General features: G+C 44.8%; 1 protein-coding gene across 17 annotated transcripts in view; it reads left to right on the forward strand.

Annotated features, from left to right (window-relative positions):
• Window positions 1-217: 217 nt before the first annotated feature.
• Window positions 218-23,074, forward strand: part of NLRC5 (NLR family CARD domain containing 5) — a 60,196-nt gene continuing 37,339 nt past the window's right edge. For 14 of the 17 annotated variants that reach the window (XM_087740244.1, XM_087740250.1, XM_087740251.1 and 11 more), the window contains exons 1-6: window positions 218-355; window positions 1,597-1,741; window positions 4,742-4,907; window positions 5,466-5,766; window positions 19,184-19,249; window positions 20,516-22,271. In XM_087740244.1, coding sequence (XP_087596370.1) covers window positions 4,902-4,907; window positions 5,466-5,766; window positions 19,184-19,249; window positions 20,516-22,271 — 2,129 coding nt within the window. In that variant the 5' untranslated portion in view covers window positions 218-355; window positions 1,597-1,741; window positions 4,742-4,901. The remainder of the gene's footprint in view (window positions 356-1,596; window positions 1,742-4,741; window positions 4,908-5,465; window positions 5,767-19,183; window positions 19,250-20,515; window positions 22,272-23,074) is intronic. The other 3 variants (XM_087740254.1, XR_015700649.1, XM_087740256.1) reach the window with 3 other exon arrangements.

Below are 23,074 nucleotides of genomic sequence, written 5' to 3' on the forward strand. Positions count from 1 at the left end.
AGAAGCAGGAAAGCGGTCAGCGGACCCCCAGAGGGTCCCAAGCTGGCTCCCTGTGGGGCTGCAGCACCCACCACAAAATGGTGTCTAAGACCCTGCCGGGCGCTGAGGGGCGCCGCCAGCCCCGCCACAAAATGGCGGCTCAGCCCCCTGCCGGAGGCTCCAGGGCACCGGCGGGGCCGCGCCTCGCCTCGCCTCGCCTCGCCTCGCCTCGGCTGGCGCGGGGCCGGGTCTGTGGTTCCGCGTGCTTTCCGGGCAAAGCTGCTTCTCTGTCAAGCAGTTTCGGTTTCGGTACTGTCCTGAGCTGCCGCTGCTGCCGCCGCCGCTGTGGCAGCGCGCTGGGACGGACAGCCAGCCGGTGAGTGCCGTGGGCGAGTTGCCCTGGGTGGGGAGCAGGTGGAAGGAAGCTGTTTACCGCTGCCCCGTCCTCCCACCTCCTCCCCGCCCAGGGCGAAGGCGGCATGCTGGGGCACCCCGTGAGGGTTTAGATTTGGGGAGGCTGGGGACCTGGCAGTGTCCTTTGCTTCCCCAAGTTAAAGTCTAAGGTTGGAAACGTTGCTGGAGGTGACTTTTGCTCCCAGGCACTGGGACCAAATCAATATCGCAGCTTTTACTAGCTGGAGCAATGTACAGGAGTCTGTCAAGGATGAGATTGGGGATTTTTAGGCACAGAATTGCTAGTTTGGCCACAAAGGGTTTGTGCTGGTGGTGCTGCGACAGCTTCTGGTCTGGTAGAAACACCAATGGGAGGTGTGGTGGGCCAGATTCGGGCAGGGAAGGCAGGAAAATGGGGCAGAGCGCAGCAGTGGGCACTGCCCGTCACCTCCCCAGCTGCTCCTTGCCACCCATGGTCCCCTCCATCCACTCCCAGTTCTTTCAGAGCTCCCCCCATCCCTTGCGCCGTGCTCGAGGCAAAACAACCAGAGTAAGCATTTGTATCCGGAGATGTGCGTGTTGCTCGACCTGTTAGGTTTTTTTGTTTTTTTTTTCTGATAAATGAATTCTGAAACTGTGCTGTGTGCCATCTTGCCTTGTCTGGGACTCGGCTACAGGCTGCAACTAGTTTTCCAATGTAGCTTCTCTGGCATCTAGAGAAATATTAATAATATTTTGTTGTTTGTTGCACCCTATCTGGCTAGATCCGGAGATCTCTGTGCACACCATTCTATCTAAAAACATGGGATTTTTTCCTCAAATCATTCACATCTACTACATTCTCATTAAACCTTGTTCCCATTCCAAAGGAAAGGCAGGTTGCTTTTTCTCTTAGATATAATGGAAATGGTAAAGAAATATTTTGATGTGTCCCAGAATAATCAGACCTATGCATATACACAAAAACTGCGAGAGCCTTAACCAAAACCAAGTCGAAGTTTACTCCAGTGAGAGTGTTTGCCTCCGAGTCCGATTTCTTTGGACCACGTCCCAAAAGCTTTACCTAAATTATTGTCTAGCTATAGACTTTAGAATAGGACAACACTCTTCTGCTGTTCTGATTGGGTACTGTTGCTCATCTCACTGTTTTTACCACAGATGAGTTACAGTTGGGGAATTCCTAGCTGTTATTACTTTCATTTTGTTCTGCCTTTTGTTCACCAGGTCCCAAACGGCACCGAAGGGCTGTGTGCCTCGAGTGGGTTAGCAAGTGAAGAAATCAAGGCAGTGGGGACATTGTCCACCAGCTCCTTTGTTTTGTGACCCCCCACTTTGTTTTTGGTGCTGCTGCTCTGTTTCTGGGCTTTCGGTAAGTAGCATGCACTCCTCAGAGCATGTAAGGAGTTGGTAGATTTGCAACAGGGAGCTTCACATTTCAGTTTTGTTTTCCGTGGCTGGGAATGGTGTGAATGCCAAGTTGGGGAGGGGAGGTGAGGCGTATTTTTGCAACGTGTTTTAATGGTGTTTTTGCATTTGAAGAGCGAGGGCAAGGGTCAAGGCTCAAAAGTTTCCTGGCTCTTCTTGAGAGGTTTTTGTGCTTTGTTTTGAGCTCAGGCTCAAATTTTACTGTAGGTCACTGCCCGTTGTTTCTGATGGTCTGATATAGTGAGCAGTACTAGTATAGGAGCTGTGCAGTATTGCCTGAGCTTTCATCTAAACTTTCAGTGTTTTATTCTTGAATATGAGTCTTTAATTATTTCATCTGAGTCTACTCTTTGAGTGAATGGCTTTCAGTCTTCGTCGGCATTAAGGTGTGATTTTTTATTTATTTTTTTAATATGGTCCTATTAAGTAGGTAGTTCTTAGTCATCAGGGGAATAAAGTCAGGGCATTGCTGTCTACAGGTTTCTGTATTTTATCAGAAGAAATGTAAAATGACAGACCCTAAAGGCTGACTGATCAGGCTACTGGGAAATGAAGTTTGTTTTGCAGGAAGCCCTGTTATTTTGCAGTTTGTTTATATTTGAAATGTTTAAATGTTTTCTTTTAAGCTTTACAGTTAGTTGAAACATTGCTTCATTTGTTTTTAATGCATGTGTTACTATTAGTATTCTTTATTTGTATAATTGATAATATAAAATTAATTTCATAATAAAACATTTTGAATGAAAACTTCCAGAGTCCTTTCCAGTGAGGTTCAGAGTTTCAGTTTTTGGCATCACAGAACTGGCTTGAGGAGAACACTGGTTCTGGTTAAGCCCAATTTTCTTAGCATTTCACCGGGAATTTTTTTGTTGTTCTTGTTAGAATAGTGAATGAGAGGCATTAGAGAATTTTTACAAACTGGGGGTTTTACTGACATTTTGATGAATTCCAGAGCTGCCTTGCTTTTTATGTAATGCATCCTGAAAGCTTGATCTGGAATGGGAAGCTGGGTAGAATCTTTCTTGCAGTGATACTGTATTATAACAGTGTATGGTGATGCTGCGTAATAATCAACTTGTGACATGGTTTTGACCTGAAGAGTCAGAGACTGGCAAAAGAGTGTATAGTGTCGCTAGCTTTGCTCTTATCGGATGTCTGCTTGGCTTCCAGAGTGCAGGAACAGAAGAGACTGATTAGGTCCTTCCCATCCAGCCCTCTGCTGTAGCATCAGTCAGATTATATCCCTTTGCTGCATTAATTTGGCTCCATCTAAAAACATGTGAGGCTGTTCGAAGAGGCAGTACAGAGAGGGCAGAAAGTGGTGCTGGATTATGGGAGAAAGGGTATCCTCTTAAACATGAGCGGAACAAACCTTTTGAGCAGTTTTACCTCCAGTGCTCCAACCTGACGCCTGCTTTTTGTTTTGTCTTCAGCTTCTGGGTGTGTGCCATGCCCAGCAGCGATGTGGGGAGGTGATGTTCTGTCTGTGCAGTGTGCCCCATGGAGCGGCATGGCTCTGTTGTGAGGTCGCACCAGCCTGAGCATAACTGATGAATCAGGAGTTGTCTGTGTGCAGATGGGAAGGTCTTGCCTCTTTCCATCACAGCGCCCTTCTGTCTTCCACTTCTGTTTTGAGTTCTTGCCTCTGCTCCATAGAAATCTCCACTTTCCTCCTTGGCCAGGTCAAGAAGGCTGCAAAAATAAAAAGCCTAAAGGCCTGTGGCTACTTTACTGTAGGTACCTGAATGGTCAGTGCAGAGGAGAGCATGTCTGCGGAGTGAGGGCTGAACACTAGAGAAGGTGGGCTCTGCAGCACAGCTCCCTCATCCCTCCACCCTGGTAGTGGTGGGGTGGCTGCTGCTGTTGGGTTGGGAAGGTGTTTGCTCAGGAAATGGCAGTTACTGGGGAATGACACTGTGTGCAGCAGCCTCATTAGGGGATGAAATGATTCTACCCAACAGGATGCTCCCACTCAACAGTGTTACTGGCTTTTTGCTGAACTAGGTTGGTCACTGTCCCATCCCCACCCCATGTAAATTTGGGTGTTAGAGCAACTGTGGGAATTTTTCCCACGCCACACACAGTGCAGCAGTCTTGGACCTGGAAGGACTGTCCGGTCTAGATGCATGACAAGTAGTTGGTGGGGGGATGGAGCATGGAGGCTGCTCCCTGTGGTTTCTGTTTCTCAACCTTTCTGCAAACATGGTGATGGTAGTTGTAGTTGGAGCTGGCTTTCCACATCAGTGTAGGCAGCTGTCTGCTGGAGATAGCAGAGTGGCATGGTCCTGATACTGCTGTAGCCTGGGGTGGGGTCCTGCTGCAGGATGTTTGGAGGCGTGAATGATGGTAATCACTTCTTTCATCCCTTTCCCTGCAGTAGGAGTGGTTGGACACCAGCCAGCGCCAACTGCAGTGTGGGGAGAAACAGTTCTCTTTGCCATCTCTGCTGAGAGGCAGGGGGGCTGGCACTGGCACTGGCAGTGTTTTCACCCCTCTGCACCTGAAACTCTTTTGCAAGAGCTGTGTAACCTCAGAGGATCAGCTTTTCACAGTTTTTCTGGTGTGACTGCCTGACTTGAGCAAGCTGCTGCTTCTTCTGCATCAACTTCCATGGAGGGGCTAAGAGCAGCAGGTTGGCATAGAAGACCAGCTCAAGTCAGGCAGCGACACCAGGAAAGCTGTGATTCCCTTGAAGTGTTCCTGTAAAGCCTGTCTTCACTTGCATCTTAGGGCACAAAGCTCAGTCTCGCGTTTTCATCACACCAGTAGTGGATCCTTAAATGTCCAGACTTTGTGGTCACTGCTGGTTTGAGTTGAGGTTGCTACCTAGAGAAGAAAAGCTCCACAGCTGACCCCAGGATCAAAGGCAAAGCTTCTAGATCTGGGACCTGTGTAATTGCCCATGCCCTTTCATATTTGCATCCTGCTCTGTTGTTATCCCTAGGCATCTGCACCGAGCGAGGCAACTGCATATAGGCATGCACCATGCGTTGGTGTGTCACTGTGTGCTGAAATGCTGCCGATAGCAGATCAGTTCTTCGTCAGGGTATGGAGCAGAAGCTACCTTTGCATTTGACAACTGGGAGGAGGCTGACCACACGACAATGCAGGTAGGAGACCGTAAGTGCATGGCTTTGCTGTGGGAAGGAAGTAGAAGTGGAGGGTGACATTGTCACCAAAGCAGAAATGAATTATTCATCCCCGCAAAACGAGCAGCAAGAACAGCTGCCTGAGCCCTTTCTGCAGGGAAATATCTTGCTCTTAGAGTCCCATGCCTCCCCAGAGGTCCTGCTGCATGTGAAAGATGCCCGAGATGTTATATTTGGCAGATGGCCACCGCAGCGATACAGATGTCAACAGAGCTTCTCCCTGGCTGATGCCAGAGAGACTGACTCCTGTTGTTTGCTGCTGTCCCTTGCAGGACCGCTGCATTAGGCACTGTGCAGACAAACACTGTGGTCCTTGCACCATGTAATGGCTGGGCTGGGATTTGCCACATGACGTGGTGAGAGTAAGGCAGATAGATAAGAAATGCTGGGTTGGACCAATGGGTAGAAAAGCAGATCAAGTCATCAAGGGCTGTGCTGGTTGCTTGACAGCAGAGCTGTTTGGGTGAACATCTCTCACTCCTATGCCCATCGCTACCCTCTCTGGTTTCATCCCTCTAGCCTCCATTTCAGAAGGATGATCTAGACCTGGAAGCAGCCATAGCAAACGCCCGCCCCCAGCTAGTGGAGTTCCTCCGTCACCGTCCTGACTGGCTGCTCACAACCTCCCAGCGCTTCCTCCCAGGGACGGCCCTGAAGGGCCTGGATAGCATCGCCGACCACAGAGAAAAAGTCTCGGTGCTTCTTGAGTTGCTGGAGGAGGCTGGCAGTGCCACCTGGAAACAGTTTGCACAGTACCTTTGCATGGATTGCGACCTCCCCCTGGATCTGGAGATACTGCTCATAAGTTCTACAGGAGAAGGTAATAGAGATCGGACCAGCTTCCTCTGACCATCTCCAAACACAGCAAATGCCTTGGCCCCCCATAGCCAACAGACCAAACTAGGCAGTGAGACCACCAGTGCCCTCACTTGTGTGGTCAGTGCCTCATCAGTGAGAGGTGGCAGTCCTCTCCATGGTGTCCAGGCAGCTACAAGCCTTTTTAACCAAGACACTTGGTTTTAAAAATGCGCTGACTTTCCTTCTGGTTCACCCTCTCTGTCTTTGACCATAATAATAAGATCAGTCCCTCCAAAAATAGTTATTGCCAGCAAACAGCAATAGTTCACATTTTCAGACATGCTTTTTCACCATTTGTGCTATGCCTTGCTGGTGTTGGTGGGCATTTTCTTGGCTCTTTCAATAAGAGTTCTGTGGACCTTGTGGGAACCTGCGTGGTCCTATCATCTGGATTCCTGAGTTGGAAGTGTCCCCACGGGCAAAGTCACTTTGCCCGGAGAAAAAAATAGTGTTCTTGAGACACTAATTAAGTCTGTTTGAAATGTGGGGAAAAAGGTGTGCTGTGCTGTAGGGATTCCCAATTGCTTTTTGTGAGAATGAAGAGTGTCATGATAGCTGTGAGAGAGAAAACATTGATGCAATAGTAGCTCAGGAGTTTCTTGATGTCAGTGATTTTCTTAATCAGGAAATTTAGCTTCAGTCCATATTTCTTGGTGAGAAAGTTAATTTTGCCAAGTTTTCTCTTCCTGATTTCTTGAAGGAAGGTTTTGAAACTGCTGAAATTTGTTGTGGTATTTTTTTCTCAGAAGCACAACTTTTGGCTTAGAAATGCAAGTTGAGGTAAAAAAAATTTGACATAAAAAGCCAAAACCAATAAAAATTGTGCACTCTCTCTCCAGTAAAGCTGAGATTAATTTTTTTGATAGATTTATTTGAAGAAGAAAAAAATACTACCTTTTTGTTCCATGGATTTTTAATTGCTATTTTTTATTTTCCTTATCCAGAAAGGCAAGAAATACATAAGTCTTAAAATACTCACGCCACAAGAAAATCACTTCCCCATATCTCTCATTAGCAGTTGGAGGCAGTGGCTTCAGAGAAAATAATGGGATCGGTAAACAGTGCCGTCAACACACAGCATGTTACGTTGTAGACTATGTGTGCACATGGTCTCTTTTATGAAAGCCTGTGGCACGAGCTAAGCTGCGCCTCTCCCTTACTGGATTACTGGTTATTATTTCTTTTCTGTTAATATCATAGTTCGCAGGAAGTCTTACACAGTGAGTCCTCAGCAGTACTCTTTCACATCCTGCTTGCAGTAACTTGTCGTTACTTGCATCGGTTGGACATATGCAGCCTTTGGTAACCAACTGGTTGGCTCATTGGTAGGTGGAGGAAGTTGGCTTGGCTTTTAAAGAAAGAGCAGAAAGACTATTCAGGAGTTGATGCAGCAGAAACCATTGCAGAGTTGTCAGAATCAGAGCTTAAAAGAACGGATCGTAGTGGTTCTAGGGCTTTCTTCAGGGGTGAATTTGGGACTGAGGCCTTCCTACTTGGTGCAGATCATGAAATGAGGGATTTATTTTCAAGATCTCTCCTCTTCCCCTGGCACTTTTCAGCAGCATCCATCACCCGAATGTCAGTCAGAAGCCTTTGGTGCAATGTGAAAATACTGAAGGTATGTGCCACCACTGAGCGATGTCCCTGGGTCCTCATGTAACAGCTGCTGGAATAACTGGAAGCTGCTAAATTCTGAGTTGCCTTCTGAGTCACCAGGTATTCAGTTTCCAGAAAATGAATGACCTGGTGCCCAGGTCCTCCCCGTGTCTCACAGCAGAAAGAGAGAGAAAGGATGTGATTCTGGCATCCATCTTTGTGAGACGATAAACAGGTAGCGGCAAAATAAATCCAAATTATCACAGAAAGCTGCTGTCAGTTTGCAGTGTCCTCCTGAAATGTGTGCTGGGGGAAAAAAAAAAAGCAGGAGGAAACGAAGCCTTGTGTTCTGCAGACTACAGCACAGAGGAGTCACTGAGCCGGGACCCTGGCAGTGTGTCATGGTTTAACCCCAGCCAGCAACTAAGCACCACGCAGCTGCTCGCTCACTCCCCCATGGTGGGATGGGGGAGAGAACCGGAAAGATAAAAGGGAGAAAACTCGTGAGTTGAGATAAATGCAGTTTAATAATTGAAGTAAAATAAAATAGAACAGTTAAATAGGTAAAGCAAAAGCCATGCACACAAACAAAGCAAAACAAGGAATTCTTTCACTACGTCCCATCGGCAGGCAGGTGTTTGGCCATCCGCAGGAAAGCAGGGCTCCATCATGCATAAGGGTTACTTGGGAAGACAAACACCATCATGCCGAATGTCCCCCCCCTTCCTTCTTCTTTCCCCAGCTTATATACTGGGCATGATGTCATATGGTATGGAATAGCCCTTTGGCCGGTCTGGGTCAGCCGTCCTGGCTGTGCTCCCTCCCAGCGCCCCCCCTGCGCACCCAGCAGAGCATGGGAAGCTGAAAAGTCCTTGACCAGTGTGAGCAACTACTTAGCAAATATTTAGCAACAGCTTTGCACTACTTAGCAAGAACCAAAACATCAGTATCAGTGTATCATCGAAAAACCAAAACACAGCTCCATACCGGCTACCAAGAAGAAAATTAACTCTATCCCAGCTGAAACCAGGACACAGTGCAGAGAGCAAAGTGCAGGCCTTGTGTCCTGTAGAGGTGCCTGATGTTGGTGGCAGGGAGTGGGTTTGCTGCTGGATTGCCCATTGGTGAAAAATAGATGATTTGAGGGAAAAGCTGCTCTTCGTATTTTTCCTGCTGTGTGAATTTGGGGACTGGCTAAGGCTCACACTCACAGCAACAGGAGCTTCTTGTAGAGCTGGCTCTGGTTCTTGCTGAGGTTTGCCAGTGCCCTCAGTACTTGTGTGTTTGCATCCGCTGTTTGCATTCCCTGCTCATGGCCACCCAGAGGCAGGCTTTTAGCACTGCGCGCCCTGAGCAGTGAGCACTGCTTGCCCATCTCTGCTGGTGTTACCCATTTTAAATCGTAGCTCCCAGCCTACCCTTTGCAGTCCCAGCTGATAGTATGGTCACAGAGAGGCTTTTGCCTCTGCTTTTCACTCAGAGACTGCTTCTGTGTCACGGCACTGCAAATACTGTATCTTGTGTGTCACATGCAGTTTTCAGATCTTGAAAACAAAAGTGACTTGTCTGTTCTGCAGACAGACTGTTGCTGCTAGCTGCTGTGCCACCCTAGTGGATAGGCAGTCAATCTTGCAAGTTGCTGGTGGAACAGAAATTTGAAAGTAGTGCTGAAAGTTACTAGGACCAGTTAAGAAAGGAAAGACTCATGCCTCTCTCGGCTCTGCCCGTTCTCTCCATCTGAGAGAGCGCCATAAATGAACAAGGAATTAATCACCGTAAACAGCTGTGGGAATCTGTGGGCTGTGCATTCTCCAGAAATGGCTGTTCCCTGCCCTGTTCCCCAGGGTAACAGAGCAGTTCTTGTGCTCAAAGCAAGGCAGATGCATTGCCCAGCCTACAAAAAGACTCACCAGTGAGGTGGTGGTGGTCAGTCTTGGAAAATGCAGGGCAGCTTTTCACAGCAGTGTATCTAGCTCCTTCACCCAGTGCTCTCTGGCCAGATGAACTCGTGGAGGCTGACCTGGCAGCTGGCTTCACTCACAAGGAAACTTTCTGTGGAGCTGAGATGTCTAGTCATTGATATTTCCTGTGAGACAAAGATGGGTGTTCCCCGAACCCCCTTGCTTTCTAACTTCCCTCACCGAGGTGGGAAGCTAGGTGCGGCTGCGTAAGGAAACCGATGTAATGAAACTCAGTAACAACAGAGTGTTATTAAGCAGGCATTTTATTGCAGCGCTGGGCAGCACTGGGGATTCTCCACCATGAGTGCTCCACCAATTTGGTAGACTTTCAGAGATTATATACTATAAAGTCCTACATATTCACAGGATTTCCGAGAATTCATTTACAAAGACATGAGATTTCCTGGAACTTATTAACTATTCTAACTACTCTCTAAATCACAAAGGCCTTTCTTTGGTTTAGCTAAGTGACTAAGATATTTAAAATATCCTCCTTGCCCCTAGGCTTTAATTCTTTCAGGAGGCATTTTGATGCAGTGGCTTTGTCTATCTTGGCTTTAACCCTTTCACTTTCATTCCCGTCTTTTCTTTAAACTTTGTAAATTTCTTTACAAAGGTCTTAAGTTTTCATATTTTATCACCTTAGGCAAGGCCCAAACTCTCATAGCCATTTTCTTCAGCTTATACCAGAAAAGGCAATTGACTACTGTTAGTGTAATAACAAACACCAATAATATCAGTGGGTGGACTAGAACATTCAAAGTTTTCTCTGCAGAGGATGAGTATCTCAAAAAGATACCCCACCAATGATGGGCGGTATCTTTAATTTGACTAGACAGTTATTAGTTATTACTGTTTTCTAGTATCTTATTTAGTTTCTTTAAATTTAGTTTCTTTAAACGTTCTCTGAGTTCCTGAGATTGGTTCAAGATTTTGTTTAATTTTTCCATATATGCTTGCACGACTTATATTTAAGCTCTCATAATGCCAAAACATTGCCACTTGTTCTTCTGTATATGCGAAAAATGAATATATTTCACATAAAGGGAGTGATTAGGTGATATTCTTCAACTACCGATAGGTTATTATTCACTAAACACACGTCTCGCATTAATTTCTACAAACATTTCAAACACATCAGGAGACAGGATTGTCCCTTTGCAATTGTTAACAGAATGTTCTAATAAGCAGGGTTCATATAATTGAGATTGTTGTGCACATAAGATACCATCAGAGGTGGTCTCACAAAGATCTAAATCGTATGTTTGTCTCAGGTAGTGGCAAAGATTTTTCAGGAATAATACCTCAGTACCTTAATACCTCACCTTGTTCCGCAGCTTCTCTTGCCTCGTGATCAGCCAATTTATTTCCCACTTCCTTGTCAGTGTTACCTTTCTGATGCCTTTTACAGTGCATAATTGCCACTGCTGACGGAAGTTGTACAGCATCTAAAAGTCGCAAAATTATATCAGCATGTTTTATACCTTTCCCTTGAGCAGTTAAAGGTCCTCGTTCTTTCCAAATTGCTCCATTGTATAATTTCTTCTTCTTTAATTTGGGGTTCAGTAAGACCCAAACTTAAAATTTCAATGTGATTTTCATCGGGTATTTTAAATTCAGTTTCCCCATTTCTAAATTTTATTTCGGCATTTAGTTGTTCTAATAGGTCCCTCCCCAGTAACGGTCTAGGAGCGTCAGGCAGGTAGAGAAATTTGTGAATCCCCACACTCTTCCCAATTCTAAATTTTAATGGTCTCAAGAAAAAAGCCTTTTCAACCTGCCCAGTTGCTCCCACAACATTAACATTTTGTTTACTTATAGGTAACAAGGTTTGATTCAATACAGAGAATGTGGCACCTGTGTCTATTAAAAATTCTACAGGTTTCTCTTCTTTCCCTAGCTGAACTTTTACCAAGCGTTCTGCTAGGGAGGATTCCCCTGGTCCCTGTCAATCATTCTCTTGTATTTCTGCCACAGTCTTCGAATTACGTGTCGGCTGGGGGCATTCCTTTTTCCAGTGTCCGAACCCTTTACAATAAGCACATTGATTATATCTCAAACTACCCCCACCTCTGTTACTCATTCCTCGCCCTACTTGCCCAGCTCCTCCTGTTTGCATTCTTTCCAAATTTTGCTGAGCTAACGCAGCCACTATCTCCTTTCCCAGTTTCCTTCTGTCCTCCCCCTCCCTATTCCAATATACTCTCCACGCTTCCTCCAGCAACTTTTCTAAATTCCTTTTATCTGGTTCCTTAAGTTTCTGAAGTTTCTTTCTGATATCATTAGTGAATTGTCCCAAAAACAGAGATACCAACTGCTGTGTGGCAGCTTCTGACTCCAGTTCCATAGTAGTAAATCTTCTCACAGCAGCCCATAAGTGATCTAAAATCTCCGTGGGCGTTTCAGTGTGCCCCTGAATACAAAGCAGACCAGTTAACTGCCTTTGGGATTGCATGTTCTATTCCAAGTTTGATCCAGGTTTGGTATCATTGCAACAAATGGTACTGAGCTGGATCATTAGGGTCCCAACCCGGGTCCTTGGAGGGCACATGATCTTTGGCTGTGCCCTGTAAAACTTGTCCCTCAATCTGGGTTTCTGCACGAGCTCAGGCTGCCTTTAATACAAGCTGCGTCTCAGTTTCAGTCATAGCATCTAGCATAAGATCCACATCTTTCCAATCCGGGTCCAAATTCTTAGTAATCCACTCAAACCTTTTTGCAACCCCACTTGGGTCCTCCCTGTACCCTTTAACTGCATCCTTCCACTTATCCACATCATCCATCTGGAAAGGCACTCTTATTACCGTGGGTCCCCCAGGGCCCATTGCCTGCCTTAAAGTTGCCTCTATAATAGGTCTCATTTTACTGCGGGTCCTGGTCGTAATTGGAGTATGTCTCGGGGAAATAGAGGGTCCCGCGTCTCCTTCCGAAACCTCCTCCTCACTGTCTGGGACCATTGGAGAGGTTGAAGTTGAAGCTGGTCCCGGACCCGGGGGTGCCACGTAGTCCTCTATCCTTTCTTCCACCTTTCTGGGTCTCTCTTTCACCTTCAAACACCTCTGACCAATACTACATGCTGAACAACATCGCTTCAACTTCCCTAACTCTTTCCGATTTTCCTTTTCCAAAGCTAACACCATGGGATCTTGGGGGGCAAAATTAAAACCACAATCTTTCTGCCACTCAGGATGATTTCGGAGGGCAAAAAACATATCTGCATACATAGCTTTGTCCCATTTTCCCTCCTTCCTTAAAAATAACAGGAGTTGCAGCAAGGCATTATACTTCAGAGTCCCATTCAAAGGCCACTTTTCTTCATCATCTAATTGATACAATGGCCATCACTGATTACAATACTTAATTAGAGTTTTCTTATTCACATTTCCTCCAGGAGGACCCCCTATGTCCTTCCAGTGATATAAAATACAACCTAATAGAGATTTCTTTGGTATCTCTTTACTTTGCTGCTCTTTACTCCCATTTTATTGGTCCCAGTTCTCTCCTGTATTCCTGCAGTAGCTTAACAGTCAGTTCCACGGTTCACACTTTACCACTTAGAGGGTTACAGAATTACTGTTTTACGTCCATGCAACCTTTTTCTTTTGCTTTGTCCATCTCCGGCCGTTTCCCTCACGGGACAACGAAACCATGGATCAGGACTCCACACTCAGTTCTTACTAAGAGTACGTCTCATTCACACACGCGCAGGACAGTATAGACACTTTTGAAAACAAAACGCTCACATACCAATACAATGAACAAAAATCCTAAAAGCAAACACAGAGCAACTACTTGTCCTTATAACATGCCAAACACAATCCCAGAATCAAATAACCGAGTTGATACAAAAATTCACGGATGCTTCTCCTCACAGTCCGAATCTCCCCAAGGGAGAAACGGAGTATTCAGAGAGTCCCTGAAATGAAACTCAATAGCAATGAAGTTACTATTAAGCTGGTATTCTTTATTGCAGCGCTGGGCAGCACTGGGGATTCTCCACCATAAGTGCTCCACCGATTTGGTAGACTTTCAGAGATTATATACTATAAAGTCCTACATATTCACAGGATTTTTGAGAATTCATTTACATAAACATGATATTCCCTGGAACTTATTAACATATGCAAATGTCCGATCCGCATGCGCAGTCGTCTTCCTTGGTGGTCTTTGGGGGTCTTCAGATGAAGGCTCATAGTCTTCTTCACTGTGTTCGCTGATTGACCTTTGCTTCTGCGCATACTCAGTCCTAGGATCACGTAAATGGTGTCCTTCAGGGCTGTTGTCATTCTTTTGTGACTTCCTATCTTCCGTGCATTTGATCTCCCAAGGCCCAGTTGTCTGAGGTGGGATTATCCCAGAGTCCCCTTATTTTACAACCATTCCAACTACTCTCTAAATCACAAAGGCCTTTCTTTTGTTTAGCTAAGTGACTAAGATATTTAAAATATCTTCCTTGCCCCTAGGCTTTAATTCTTTCAGGAGGCATTTTGATGCAGTGGCTTTGTCTATCTTGGCTTTCACCATGGGCAGGGACTACACCAAAGGCATACTTTAAATCTGTTCGCAGTCCTTTGGCAAGCTCTAACGCCCTCACTAGAGCAATTATTTCAGCTCATTGTGCAGATGTGCCCTTAGGGAGTGACTTTGCTTCCACCAGTTGGTCTGTGGTGGTCAGAGTGTACGAATTCCATTCTTTACAAAACTGCTCCCATCAGTATACCACGTGTGGTCGGCTTCCTCCAGCGGCTCCTCCTTCAAGTCTGGTCTGCTTGCATCTTTTACCGTGGTTGGTTCTGGGGTCCTGCAGATGGTTTCCTTTCAGTCATCCCTGAACTGTCTTTGTCCCTTAGAAATCACGAATCCCAGGTATATTATTTCTTTTTTTCAAGATCTGGGCTTTCTGTAATGAGACTCGGTAACCACTTAGTCTGAGAAAATTTAACAAACTCACAGTCCATTCTTTGCATTCTTCCTTGGCTAATTGATTTCCGAAAATGGTGGGGCTATTCTTAAATCCTTGAGGTAACACTGTCCAGGTTAGTTGGGTTTTCCGTCCCGTATCCTGGTTTTCCCATTCAAAGGCAAATAAACCGTGGCTTTCAGGAGCCAAGGTGAGGCAAAAGAATGCATCCTTTAGGTAAACCATTCATAGGTTTATGAGTTTGCCACTACTGGATACAGATCTTCAACTATCATCTGATTTATTGCCTGCAAATCCTGAACTAATTGATAAGTTTTGCCATCAGGCTTTTTGACAGGCAGAATAGGAGTGTTATACTCTGAAGAGCATTCAATTAATAGTCCGAATTTTATAAATTCTTCTATAATGCTCTTCACTCCTCGCCTGTCTTCCAATTTCAGGGGATATTGTTTTACCCTAACAGGCCATGCTCCCTCTTTGAGTTTAACAACAACCAATTCTGTATTTTTAGCCTTTCCTGGTATTCCTGAGGCCCATACTCTTGGGTATACTTGGTCTTTTATTTCTTGTATAATTTCTTCTTTCCTAATTTGGGGTTCAGTAAGAGCCAAACTTAAAATCTCAATGTGGTTTTCTTCCAGTATTTTAAATTCAGTTTCTCCATTTTAAAATTTTATTTCAGCATTCAATTGTTCCAATAAATCTCTTCCCAAGAGTGGTCTAGGGGCTTCAGGCAGGTAGAGAAATTTATGATTCCCTACACTTTTCCCAATTTTCAATTTTAATGGTTTCAAAAAGAAAGCTTTCTCAACCTGTCCAGTTGCTTCCACAATATTAACATTTTGTTTACTTACGGGCAATAAAGTCTGATTTAATACTGAAAATGTGGCACCTGTATCTATTAAAAATTCTACAGGTTTCTCTTCTTTCCCTAGCTGAATTTTTACCAAGGGTTCCGCTAGGGAAGATTCCCCTGGTTCCCGTCAATTAGCTTCAACGTCAGTAACCATCACCGACTTGCCCAATCTCGGGCAATCCTTTTTCCAATGCTCCATTTGCTTACAATAAGCACACTGATCCTTCAGGAGAGGTTGATTTCCTTTAGGTGGGGCACTTACACTGCTTCTCACGGCTCCTCTCCCTCCATTAGCGCTGTTTCCTGATGGGTTCCGAGAGGGTACTTGCCCGCCCGCGGTGCGCAAAGCAGCCACTGTAGCATTGGCAGTTGCTTTGCCCATTATTCTCTCTATTCTGATATACTTGCCATGCAATCTCCAGCAATTTCTCTAAATCTCTTGCATCTGTTCCTTGCACTTTCTGTAACTTTCTCCTGATATCATCCGCTGATTGTCCCAAAAGCAAGAATATCAACTGACCCTTTCCCTCCTGGGAGGTAGGGTCCAAAGGAGTGTATTTCCACATTCCTTCCTTTATTCGGTTCAGAAAATCAGTAGGGGATTCTTTTTTATCTTGTTTGATCTCATACAATTTGGACCAATTTACTGATTCTGGGACAACATTTTTTATTCCATAAGCAATCCATTCCCTATACCGCACTAATAGGTCCTGGGCTCCCGTCTGGTTAGGGTCCCAACCGGGACTGGTAATTGGAACATGGTTATCAACTGTTCCTGGCAAAGCCCCAGCCAGAATCAGAGCCTGTACCTGTGCTCTGGCCGCTCTCACAACCATCTGTTTCTCTGACTCACTAAACACCGCACCCAACATTGCATCCACATCCTCCCACTCAGGGTCCTGAGTTTTCACAATCAATTCAAATCCTTTAGCTACCTTCTCAGGATCATCCCTGTAATTCCCTGCAGTAATTCACCAACCATCTAAATCTGCTAGAGTGAAAGGTACTTTAATCCTGACAGGTCCTCCCGTCCCCATTGCCTGCCTTAGTGGAGCCTGTATAATAGGTCCCACCTTACTTCGAGTTCTAGCAGAATTGGGGAAAAATCCAATATAATTTTCTTCCCTTTCCCTTGCCTCCGGTCCTTCACTCCCTACAGCACCAGCATCTGCTTCTCTATCACCTTCTCTTTCTGGTGGAGGCAAACAATCTTCTAATCTCTCATTCTGTGAACCAGCCTTTAAACGTCTTTGTCCAATGCTGCAAGCTGAGCAACGTCTTTTTAACTTGTTGTTTTGCTTATTTTTCTCTTTTTCTATCGCCAGGACTGTAGGGTCCTGGTGTGCTAAATTAACTCCACATTCCTTTTTTGCCACTCAGGGTGATTCTGCAGAGTGAAAAACATATTCTCATAAACCACTTCATCCCATTTTCCTTCTCGTCTTAAGAATAGCATAAGTTGTAACAAAGTATTATAATTCAGAGTTCTGTTAAAAGGCCATTTTTCTCCATCATCCAACTTATATAATGGCCAGCACGGACTGCAATATTTTATCAAAGTTTTACGATTCACACTTCCTCCAGGTGGTCCCCCAATATCTTTCCAGTGAGCCAAAATGCAGCCCAAAGAGCTGTTTTTCAGAGCCCCTTTGGTTTCCCATTTTGGAATTTATAAAACACAAGGACAGGGACTAAAACTCAAACACTTACACACAACTGACAATTATTATAAACACAACAACATTATAAACACAACAACAGCTGCTACTCCCAGATAATAAATGTCAATGTAATCAAAGATTTTCAAATACGTGTATATCAGACATATACGTATATCACGTATGTGTATGTAAACCAAAATCAGATACAGATGCACAAACAAATGATTGTACTAATCAGATGATCAATACAAATCGTACATGCAAATGTGTGCCACCCGGCGGGGTTCTCATGAACCGTGACTTACGAGCAGCTTCAAATGACCGGTCCCAAAACAAAATAAAATGCCTTTCTTACCAGTGGTCCTTGTCTGTCCCTGCCGGGATCCACCGAATCGGGGAGTCCCTCCAGAGAAGTCTCCGGCGCCGGCCAAGGGAGTCTCCGACTCAGGGGTTCCTGCAGCCGGACAGAGAGTGTCCCATCTGAGGTGCCAAAACTGATACAAAGATGGGTGTTCTCCAAAGCCCCTTGCTTTCTAACTTCCCTCACCGAGGTGGGAAGCTAGGTGCAGCTGGGTAAGGAAACCGATGTAATGAAACTCAATAACAACAGAGTGTTATTAAGCAGGCATTTTATTGCAGCGCTGGGCAGCACTGGGGATTCTCCACCATAAGCGCTCCACCGATTTGGTAGACTTTCAGAGATTATATACTATAAAGTCCTACATATTCACAGGATTTCTGAGAATTCATTTACATAAACATGATATTCCCTGGAACTTATTAACATATGCAAATGTCCGATCCGCATGCGCAGTCATCTTCCTTGGTGGTCTTTGGGTGGTCTTTGGGGGTTTTCAGATGAAGGCTCATAGTCTTCTTCACTGTGTTCGCTGACTGACCTTCATCTCCTTGCAACTTTCTTATCTTCCGTGCATTTGTTCTCCCAAGGCCCAGTTGTCTGAGATGGGATTATCCCGGAGCCCCCTTATTTTACAACCATTCTAACTACTCTCTAAATCACAAAGGCCTTTCTTTTGTTTAGCTAAGTGACTAAGATATTTAAAATATCTTCCTTGCCCCTAGGCTTTAATTCTTTCAGGAGGCATTTTGATGCAGTGGCTTTGTCTATCTTGGCTTTAACCCTTTCACCTGCTCCTGCTTTCTTTCAGGTCCATCACATGGGTTTATCCTGCTTTGGGTGGACATAAATCCTAAGGAGGAGTGGAGAACAATTGCAAGAAATTGGGCTGTGGGCTTTGCTACAGCGTGTAGCTGGGATATGTGGTACTGCTATTTGGTTTATCTCTGTCTCAAATCTGCCAGGCTTCTTTCAGACACTCAGAACCACTTTCTCCATGCCCTACATAACTTCGCAGTGCTTGTGGTCTAAGTCTTGGATTAGGCTGTCTGTAGCCCTTAATGCTCTCTCTACTTCTGTATACTCCTCCAAACCCAGAATTGCACGTACGTCATTTTTTTTTTTTTTGCCAGCAGCTGTGCTGCCAGGAGGGTAATTTCCTAGGATGCTTTTTCATGAGCTGTTAAGATTTTTTTTGCTAAGGTTCTGGCACTACTTAGCACTGTGCTTCTAAGCAAATGAGGGGATTAAGCAAAAGGTTCTGAGCATCACTTGCTAAACCTAACACATTTCTTGCAAAACATGCCTTTTAAAAATTCACATTTTTTTCCTGCAAAGATTTTCAAAGCCAGGCTTCCACCAGCAGCTTGTACCTCCCTATTTCTGATATCCCAGCTGCTGTTGGCTGAGAACAGTAAGATTTGGATATTAACAGCTCTGTGAAGCGCAAAGTCATTTTCCAAGATCAGATAAATGTTGAATCATTGTTGAATGTTGAATAGCTGATCATGTGTCCCAAGGAGGAGGAAGGACCTGCTTGACTTCTCTGCAAAAACGCTCAAGTGGATAGAACAAGGAAGTAGCAGATCACACTGTGGCAGGCAAGATTGATGCCTAGATTTCCACTAGGAAAATCTATATAAATAAACTGAAGTGTTGGAATGAATTGCCTGGAGAAGTTCAGGGAGCTCCCTTACTGAAGGTCTTTAAACCAGTCCAGACTCCTAGGTCACTCCTGAGAGCTGTAGCGTATTTGGAGTGGGACAAGAGGATGGATTAGCCTCACGAGGAGCAGCCCAAGCTGTCTTTCTATAGCTAGATGCACCTCTGCACCTCTGCACCTCTGCTTTTACTTCAACATTTGCAAAAGCAGTTCTGTAAACTCAGCCTGAATTTGCAAATAGTTTTGTCTCTCCCAATTTTGCCTCTTCAGGTCCCCAAATGCTTTGCTGGAAAGTCTTGCCCAGCTCTAACAAGCTGTCATTCAAAATGCTCTTTTGACACATTTCTGATTTTCAATTTTCAGGGTGTGGTCGCCGCCACCGTTGCAGCAGCTCTGTGAGCGATGAGGACGTTAAAAAGCAGCGACTAGGTATGTAGATGTTCCAGAAGCAGAGTGGTGGTGTGCTTTCCTCTGAGGAAGAACCTATTTAACTTTTTTGCAGAAACACCCAAGAAATCAACCTCCTGCATTGAGGGAAACTTTTGTTTAGTAGCTGCATAAACTCCTAATGCAACAGGTTATAAAATATGCAGACAACAGGACCTGGAAAATAACAAGAAACATCCATTTCCATTTCAGAGATATATTAAATCTACCTGAGGAGAAGGGATGCAGATGACATAGGCTAAGAACTCCCTTAAAGTATGATGTGCCGGTAAAGCATTCAGTTGTAGGTCATCCCTGTATTTGTTTCGTTTTTTTTTTTTAACCAAATCAGGAGACATACTGACAATTTAAAACCCACTAAGGCTCTACAGTGTCTCTAGCACATTAAAAACTCGTACGATTTCAGCTCACCCTAAAGTAGAGAAGTAACTGAATAGATAAGTGATGACAAATTTGAGGCAGAGTAATTCCAGGAAAGACTGGGTAGCCTGAGCAGACCTGCGGGCTGAATAACACCAGTGTCCACATCCTTTCCTTCATCATCTACCGTTCTCTACCCTTTTCTACCTCTGCTTTTAGCCTTGCAATCCCCATGGTCCAGCGCTGTCCAGTGTCTGGTGGGGGAACACGGGGAGCATGGCAAAGCTGGCAGCTGCAGTGGGGCTGGGACCAGTTTTCAACTGAAAGTTTGCATACAGAAAAGTTTTTAAGGAGGTGCTCCCAGGCTGACAAAACTCAGCAAACTTAACAGCAGTGAGGATGGGGTTTTTCAGAAGGTGCTGAGTGCCCTTAATTATCACCACTGTTCTCTCTTCAACAAAGAGATGCTGATACCATCGGGGATCTCAAATTCTCAAAGCAAAAGATATGTCTGTTCGCAGGTGCAGATAGCTGAGCAAGGGTGGCACAAGGCCAGCATGGGTGAACAGGGAGCTAGTGAGCAGGGAATTATATGCATAATACACCAATACCTAATTCTCATCTTAAAGAGATAATAAGATTTAGTTTTTATGTAAAGCTGTTTCACCTTTTCCCTGAATTTTCTTCTTCTTCAGCTCCTGTGCAAAAATAGGAAAAATTATGGGTTATTTTCATGTATTCAAAATTTGTCATCTCTACCTAGCTCTCTGGAGCAGCCTCTGATCCGGGCCAGCGTTTCTCTGTGTATAAGTGGTAGTATTTTGGATCTGTCATGGCTCAGAACTAACTTTTTCACCCTCATACTCACTCTGTTGTCTTTTCTCTCAGATCCGGCTGAAAAGTACCGGCATCTTCTCATCGATTATATCCGCCAGAGGTATGGAAGTAGGAGAGCAGCAGGAGCAGCAGCACAGGAACAAACAGAGCCACTGGCTTTCAACCAAGCCTTTGTCAACCTTGTCATTCGGCAGAGCAAAGCCTTCCGCTTAAAAGAGAGAACAGGTAAACCCCAAGAGGATGTGGCAGGTGCTCCTGAACCAGAAGAATGTGCGGATACAGCCATGCAAGTGTCAGATCTGTTTCGTAGTGTGGTCCCATCGGGCACGACAAAGGTGATCTTTTTGTTTGGTAAACCAGGCACAGGCAAGACCATGCTAATGCACAGGATTTGTCAGAAATGGGCAGAAGGTGTCTTACCTCAGTTTCTCTTCACTTTCCTGTTTGAGTTTCGGCAGCTGAATTTATTGAAAAGAAACTTGACTCTGAAGGAGCTTTTGTTTGACCTGTTCCTTCAGCCAGAAGACAGCCCTGATGCAGTGTTCCAGTACCTCCTGGAAAATGCCTGGCGTACACTGATCATCTTTGATGGGCTGGATGAGTTTGCAGCTGACATGGACGTTTCATCTTCTTCTAAGGGAGGCCCAACTCTTACCTCCCATATGTCCGTATTTGAGCTCTTTGCAGGCCTCTGTCATGGGAAGCTCCTGCCTGGTTGCACAGTGTTGGTCACCAGCCGACCTAAGAGACTACCTGACTTCTTATTAAACACAGTAGATCTGCTAGCAGAAATTTGGGGATTTGACCATGAGAAGGTTGAGGAATATGTCAGCCGCTATTTTCATCAGCATTCATTCAAAGAACAAGCCATTGCTCACCTGAAGAGCAACAACAAGCTCCTCAACATGTGCCTTATCCCTGCTCTGTGTTATGTTGTGTGCATCTGTTTGGAGTATTTGCTCCTTAAGCATCAGATGAGTGTGGAGCTTCCTCAGACTATGACACAGTTTTATATCAAAATGCTTCTCATCTTCATAAACAAGCAGCAGGGAGAGTGTGCAGGTGGCGAGGAGACTCAGCTGAACTGTAACAAGAAGGCCATTTTGGGTCTGTGTGATCTTGCACTGAAAGGCCTGGAAGATAAGAAGGTTGTATTTTATGTTGGTGATATTCCAGAGCACCTGAAGGAATTTGCTTCCTTACATGGATTGCTGACTGTCTTTGAGGTGAAGACGAGTGGCACTTGCCCAGAGACTGGCTATGCCTTTGTGCACTTGAGCTTGCAGGAGTTTTTTGCAGCACTGTGTCTCATGGTAAGTAAGAAGGTGGACAAGAACTACTTGAAGAAGAAGTTCTCTTTGAAGTCAAAGTGGACTTCAAAGAATGAGGCAAAGACTGAGTTCATGGAGAGTTTTCACATCTTTCTCTCAGGCTTGTCGTCAAAAGAATGTAGGACATTTCTCATGCTGCTGGCTGAACAAGATGCAGGTTGGGTGCAAGATAAGCAGGACGCAATCCTGCAGTCTCTCAAGAAACTGGCAGCCACTCATCTGACAGGACCTAAAGTCACTGAGCTCTGCCATTGCACATTTGAAACACAAGACCTCAAAGTAGCCCAGCACATCGGGAGCCTGCTGAATTTCAAGTACGAGTTTAAAAATTTTAGACTGACACCTCTGGACATGTCGGCTTTGGTTTTTGTCATAAACTCGGGCCAGAATTTGACTCATTTGGATTTTTCAGGATGTGTCATGGATATTGACTGTTTGGAGGTTCTGGCCAGCTGTAAAAATGTGGAGCACTTGAGGTAAACACGCTGAGTGCTATGAGCTGGTGGGTGGAGAGAAGGGCTAAGGGGTTGGAAGGGCAAGCCTAGTATTTGTTTGAGAAGGGGGAGAAAGAAGATGTGAGAAATTCTGATCTGAACAGCGTAACTTTGATACTGAAGAAATTTATGAAATAATTAATTTATGAGTGATTGAAGGATATTAAGGTGATAAATCCATTCTGGCTGTATTTTTTGTATGTTTCTTTGTTTTGATTAAAACAAACAACAGGGTAGTTAGTTAGTGTACTAGATAGGAGAGAAAATGATAGGCATTTCTTGACAAGACAAAGGCAGGGCAAATCCTGCAAGCAATTGAGAAAGTTGTGAACTAAGTGAAATCACTATAAACCAGATGAACAGGAGGTGATAACTGCACTCTGAGATGCTCTCTATCAGTGTTTTGCTGTAATGCTGGAAGGAGTTTTCAAGGAGGATCTCTTGGGATCCTGTTGCGGAATGGGTCGCATTCTGTATTTCTGTCAATGACTTAGAGGAATATGTGTAGAGTTTGCTAATGTGGAGAAGATGGGCAGCAGCCAGGGTGAGAATTACCTTGACCTGAAGGGAATAATGTTGTCTACTGTGAAGCAGAGGAGCAGAAACAGAGACATGAAAACTGTTCTTCCTGGATATTGATATCATTGTAAAAAGGACAATAATGGATTGTTCTCTGCCTCCATTAAGAAGAATAAGGATACCATTTAATTTACTGTTAGAAAAGCTTTCTGGTGATACATCCTAGCTCTAAATTGCTAATGCAGGCACAGGGCAGTGCACAGAGT

Source organism: Nipponia nippon, unplaced genomic scaffold (assembly GCF_047370975.1).
Source record: "Nipponia nippon isolate SJK-2023a ecotype South Korea unplaced genomic scaffold, ASM4737097v1 scaffold_7, whole genome shotgun sequence".
Lineage (NCBI taxonomy): Eukaryota > Metazoa > Chordata > Aves > Pelecaniformes > Threskiornithidae > Nipponia > Nipponia nippon.